Source organism: Vigna radiata, chromosome 10, assembly GCF_000741045.1.
Source record: "Vigna radiata var. radiata cultivar VC1973A chromosome 10, Vradiata_ver6, whole genome shotgun sequence".
Taxonomy (NCBI): domain Eukaryota; kingdom Viridiplantae; phylum Streptophyta; class Magnoliopsida; order Fabales; family Fabaceae; genus Vigna; species Vigna radiata.
In genome coordinates, this window is record NC_028360.1 from 10,152,121 (window position 1) to 10,157,814 (window position 5,694).

At 36.8% G+C, this 5,694-nt stretch overlaps 1 protein-coding gene across 1 annotated transcript; it reads right to left on the reverse strand.

Moving 5' to 3' along the window:
* Window positions 1–519: 519 nt before the first annotated feature.
* Window positions 520–5,430, reverse strand: LOC106775924 (26S proteasome regulatory subunit 6B homolog). The gene is made up of 6 exons (XM_014663177.2): window positions 4,842–5,430; window positions 2,461–2,691; window positions 2,005–2,163; window positions 1,666–1,818; window positions 1,411–1,494; window positions 520–902 (listed from the first exon to the last, which is right to left on the reverse strand). The coding sequence occupies exons 1-6, from the start codon at window positions 5,340–5,342 to the stop codon at window positions 768–770; spliced, it is 1,263 nt and encodes a 420-aa protein (XP_014518663.1). The 5' UTR covers window positions 5,343–5,430; the 3' UTR covers window positions 520–767.
* Between the last annotated feature and the right edge of the window lie 264 nt (window positions 5,431–5,694).

Here is a 5,694-nt window from a genome sequence, read left to right on the forward strand (position 1 = left end):
AATACAATAAATGCTTCTTTTATGGTCCCTTGTATTCATAATTTTCTTTGTTTCTTTCCCTGTTGTTGGGGACCAAAACCTTTAAATGCACCACCAATTTTCGACCACAACACTCCAATAAACGCCATAGTTGATACATCTCAACTGTTATCTATTGATGTTTGTGCCCAATTAATTTAGTCCAAGAAAGTTCACGTGATCCAGCTCACAAAAATTTCATACAGTTGTGATATATAATTTTTGTAATTTCGTGTAGTATCCCAATAACTTCTTTTCATTCAAATTTGAAATCCTTTTGTTTTTACCAGGGGGAAAATTCTGGAGACCTTTTTACTTATCTGAGCAAGTCTGAATACCATTTATATATGATTGCATCACTAAAATCAGTGCATCTCATATCTTGCTTTCACATCCAATGTTAGATTATTTTGAATAATTGATAAATGTTTTGCTAAGTATTAGTATAGATTGAGACGTGCTACTCGAGACATATTTTGAGGGTTTCAATCATTCAAAACATCAAGGAAAAGTGAGCTCATTGCTTCATAAGGTTGCTTAATAATCAATCAGACATGCAGTGCGTAATGAAATATTAGGCTGACACAAATTAATACATTTAGTAAAATAAATCATCTAAATTTCATAATAAAATAAAAGGTCGACAAGAAACAGAAAAAAGCGTCATTTCTCGTGAATATATGACCTCTAGAAATGTACCCTGTATATGAACTTTTCGAGCACACACCAATCTAAAAGCTATATCATCATCACTTGTAAAATTCGAAGTCGGTATCGGGCTTCTTCACGTTTGTCCTATATCCCTTCTCAAAGTCCTTTGGCAATATGACATATCTATTCTTACGAACAGCATGCATTCCAGCTTCTTGACAAATAGCTGCTATCTGCAGGCACCAACGATCATCAAATAATTATTTTGTAAACTCTAATCCAAACATGGAATTTTATTCTTCAATCAAATAGTTTTTAAGCTTGAAGAACAGGTCCTCCCAAAACATTATCTTTCTCACAGTAAATAACAATTGTCCTCTCGTACTTCTCCTTTCTTACACATTTTATTTCGAAAATTGATGACTAGTTAGTATCTTCAATTCTGTTCCACTATTTACCCATGGAATAATGTCTTTGTGCTAGTCAATTAATGTAAATAAACATTAAATAAAGAGACGTGATATGATATTTTAATAATGAACATAAGTTTTCAGTTAGATGGAACCAGTTAAGGGAAGCTAGTTGTGTCTGGTATGGTTCTAAAAGAAGCCGCCAACCAAGATGACCGTGAACAAACAATAAACTTTAAAAGCTCAATAGTCAGAGAAATGATAATAAAACTAATAACAAGCATTCAAACATAAATATTGGCACAAAAATTATAGGACAGTATAAACAAACCTCAGCTGCACTGATTTTGTCAGGACGGGAAACATAATCCTCCAGGTCTACCTCATCACTCAAGTTCATCTTGGCTGTGCAAACCTGACCAGACAATCAAATAATAGAGTTAGCAATTGGCTGAAAATAAACAAATTAACATTTTCAAGATACTGCAAGACAATGAAATTTCCCACTCATAATATAAAACGTCCAAAAGCATGAATTTCATCACATTATGAAAGAAAAGTATATAAAATAACCAAAAAGACTTGCCTGAAATACAAGCCTCTTCTGCCGTCGATCAGGCAAAGGAAACTCAATTTTACGATCAAGCCTTCCAGGACGCAGAAGAGCAGGGTCCAAAGTGTCTGCTCTATTAGTTGCCATTATGACTTTAACATTAACTGTTTGATCAAAACCATCCATCTGAAGAAAAAACAGGGGTAAGTATCACCTTCAGTGAATATCTGAACTCAGAATGTAATCAAGCCAAATAGCCACAGGTCAAGAGATAAACAAAAACTAATTCACCACAGGTCCTGAGATCCTACTAACTAAGCATAGAACACAACATACTCAGAGCACCTTATAGAAATATTATTTCATAGATACCTGATTTAAAAGTTCCATAAGGATACGCTGTACTTCTCTGTCAGCACCAGTTTGGGCATCAAATCTAGCAGTGGCTATTGCATCAACCTCATCAATAAATATAATTGCAGGGGCATTCTCTTTTGCAAGACGAAATACATCACGAACCATTCTTGGACCCTGAAATATAAACATAAGGGAGATTCGAAGAAATTACAGCAAGCCATTGATTAAAACATATACAATCCATGAACTTCAAACTCAGGAAGTTTGAGGAACAACATCAATTAAAAACGTTGTCCGGAATCAAAATACCATTGAAATTTCAATGAAAAATATAATCCCCAAATTTGAAGCATAACTGAATAGCATGAGTGGTTACAAATTGGAAAACCAGATTTCCCCAAAGAAACTAAGGTAGGAAAGCTACAAAACTGTCAACATAACATCCAAATGCAGATGACTTAAAAAACATACCTCACCAAGATACTTCTGCACAAATTCAGATCCCACAACCCTGATGAAGGCAGCAGTGGTGTGATTAGCAACAGCCTTGGCAAGCATTGTTTTGCCAGTGCCAGGAGGTCCATACAGTAATACACCACGAGGAGGGTCAATACCAATTTGCTTGTATAGTTCATGATGTGTAAGGGGTAGCTCAACAGCCTCACGGATTTCCTGTTTCTGGATATCACATCCTCCAATGTCCTAAAAAAAGAATGATGGCACAAAATTTTCAGTGTCAATATAACCATCTTGAAACCTCCAAGACTAAAATACAGCACGTAATTTAATAAACGTCTAATCATTAATATGCTTAACATATAACATCACATTTCTAGAATCAAAGCTTCATAGTCAAGAAACCACCCCAAGTGTATTTACGGGTTTCATTAATTAAGTCTTGAAGGTAGAAAAAAAAATCTTAAATTGCAATTACTAAACCAAGAAACTTCAATTCCTCTAAAAGGCTTCCAGTTAAAACATTCTTCAACATCCTCGAAGAGGCCAAGTTGCTTTCTAGATGCTTAATGATAGAGCAATCCTCAACCAGAAACCAAAGGAAAGTCCATCACCTAGTTATCATATGTCTTAGATTTATACCATTTTACACAGAAGCTATGAAGCCCAGACACCAGCACTGCGACACTTAATCTCCAAATTGTATGGCACATTGACATGGATACATACATACAAATTGATTTATATATTCAAAATCATTTATAAAAAAGTTAATCAAATGTAACAATATAAACATATTGTTGCCGGATACAAATATAGATATAATCCATCCACGTCTAAAATCCAGAGAGAAAAGAGAATCTATTTCATCTACAACATTTCACCCCTTCTTCATCATGATGCTGAAAAAGACACCTCTAGCTAAGGTTCATCTAAAGACAAATTAACAACTTCAAAAATTCCACCATGAATGAATTCATGAAACGAGAATAAATAAAAACGTTCATAGCAAAAGTAATACGTACATAATCTAGTCTAGATACCTTATTACATCCATATTTCTATAATTACAAGAGAAACTTACAAATTAACGCTATGAGAGAGTTGTGCTGGAGTCGAAAAAATCATTTTTTTTAAATTTGACATTTTAACAAGTGTCTGATGCGTGTCAATGTTGAATACAGGGCCACCCCTTTGAAGAGCTGCGCTGTGTCCATGCTTCATGGAGAATAGTAATAGCAATAACTAAACCCTATATGCTTCAGCCATTCCATTTTAAATCACATGCAATCCATGCTGCATATTTAAGAACATTCTTCTAACCTTAAATGGCAATGGCTAAAAAACAATTTATTTCATATAAAAACTCAAGACTTTCATTTTTCAAAGGCTTCTATTTAAAACATTGTTCAACACCCTTGAAGAGGCTAAGTAGCTTTTTAGGTGTTTAATAATAGAGCAACGCTCACTCTAAAAAACCATCAACATCCTTTAAGGGGCCACGTAGCTTTCTAGATGTTTAATAGTAGAGCAATACTCACAACCAGAAGTAGTAACAGTGGTAACTCAAACCCCACATGCTCCAGCCATTCTATTTTAAATCACATCCAATCCAGAACACCAACAACTTTTACTCCATACAGAAATTAACCTCCTAAAAAAACATAAAAGCCATAGCACAAACCTAACTACCGTTCTCTTCATCAAAATCATCCATCATGCAACACAAAATTATCTTCAAGGTTTTAAAACTGCAAATTCGTTCACGATATCAAGTTACCGAGGGTGTCTGCTGCTACTGCAACAGTTACCTTATCAGCCACATTTGTCCACAATTTTCCACAATATCAAGAAACCATAAAAGCTACCCACAATATCTATAAACTATCAAAACTACCTGCAATTTGCCACTATAGAAACTAATCACATTATCAAGTCCCACTTTATCAAGAAACTATCGAAACTACCCCCAATTTCCCACTAACGAAAAACAAACCGCAATATCAAGTCCCATAATTTCAAGAAACTATCGAGATTGACTGTAGTTTCCCACTATCAAGAAAATGATCACCATATCAAGAAACCCCATATACAAAACCTAAGTTTTCCTTTAGCTGAAAGAAAGATCAAGCAATCCGTAACTTAAAAACCAATTAAATATATCCAATCAACCCCAACTCGCATTAGACAAAACAAACCCTAATCAAGAGGCAACCGACAATAAAACAAGAACCCAATTCAGCATTAAGGAGCAACGTAGCCTAAACAAACCCTAACCAAACCGCAAAGGATAATCAAAAGCAAAAGAAACCGCTCGAGCACTAGCCAAAAAACCTAGGTATCATCATTCATCAAAACATGGCTAGTGACAACGACAAAAACGTAATGAAACTGACATTATAAGTGACGTCGGGCTTCTCAGACTGACTGAGGAGCGAAATACTGGAATCAGCCTCCGGCGGAAGGACGTCGACAAGGGCGTTGGAGTGGCGGTGGAGCGCAACGGAGGCAGAGGGTTTGAGCAGCTCGCGGTTGATCGTGCTGAGGATCCGTACGTAGTAGTTGGATCCGGTGGTTGATCCGACGATGCCGTTGTTCTGGTCCACCATCTCCATGAACTGGCCAATCACTAGCGGCACGGACTGGATCCGCTTCACCTCCTCCTGCGCCCGCAGCAACTCGCGCTTCAGATTCTTCTGCTCGTCCTTTACATACTCCTCCTGAATATCGATGAACTCGAGCTGGCGCTGGAGAGACTTGAGGCGACTATAGAGGTCGTCCTCGTCTGTTTCGCCGCCACCAAAGCCGCCCTGGAGGTAGTCGGATTTTGTCGCCGGGAACGATGGCGGTGGCTCCGACGAGGGTTTTGGGTCCAATACCATCGCGGAGGAACCCATAGATGAGAATTTGGGGGAATAGGGTTTGTAGTGGAAAATGGGAACCCAATCGAATGGAATGGAACGAAGTGAAATGTGTTCTACTTGTTGGTTTTTTCCTGTTTAGGTTTTAATAAAAAAGTGTAATGACCAAAATGGCCTCCTTGGCGTGTCACGGAAGAAAAGAAATTCTTCCATTGGACTTGGGCCTCATTAAATAGTGTTGGACTATAAAGAAAAAAAAAAGGACGTTTCACCCTGCACCTTTAAAGTTTTCATCTGCACCTCCAAAATTTAATATAATTTTTATTTCACCCCTAATTAAAAACGTTTTTAATTGGTAGAAAACTAAAATATATCTGGTCAAAAATTC

Coding starts and splice junctions, on each gene's coding strand:
- LOC106775924 (XM_014663177.2), bottom strand. CDS start 5,342: ATGGGTTCCTCCGCGATGGTATTGGACCCAAAACCCTCGTCGGAGCCA. Junction 2,164..2,460: donor TGCAGAAGTATCTTGGTGAG/GTATGTTTTTTA, acceptor TTTATATTTCAG/GGTCCAAGAATGGTTCGTGA. Junction 1,819..2,004: donor TTATGGAACTTTTAAATCAG/GTATCTATGAAA, acceptor TTTTTTCTTCAG/ATGGATGGTTTTGATCAAAC.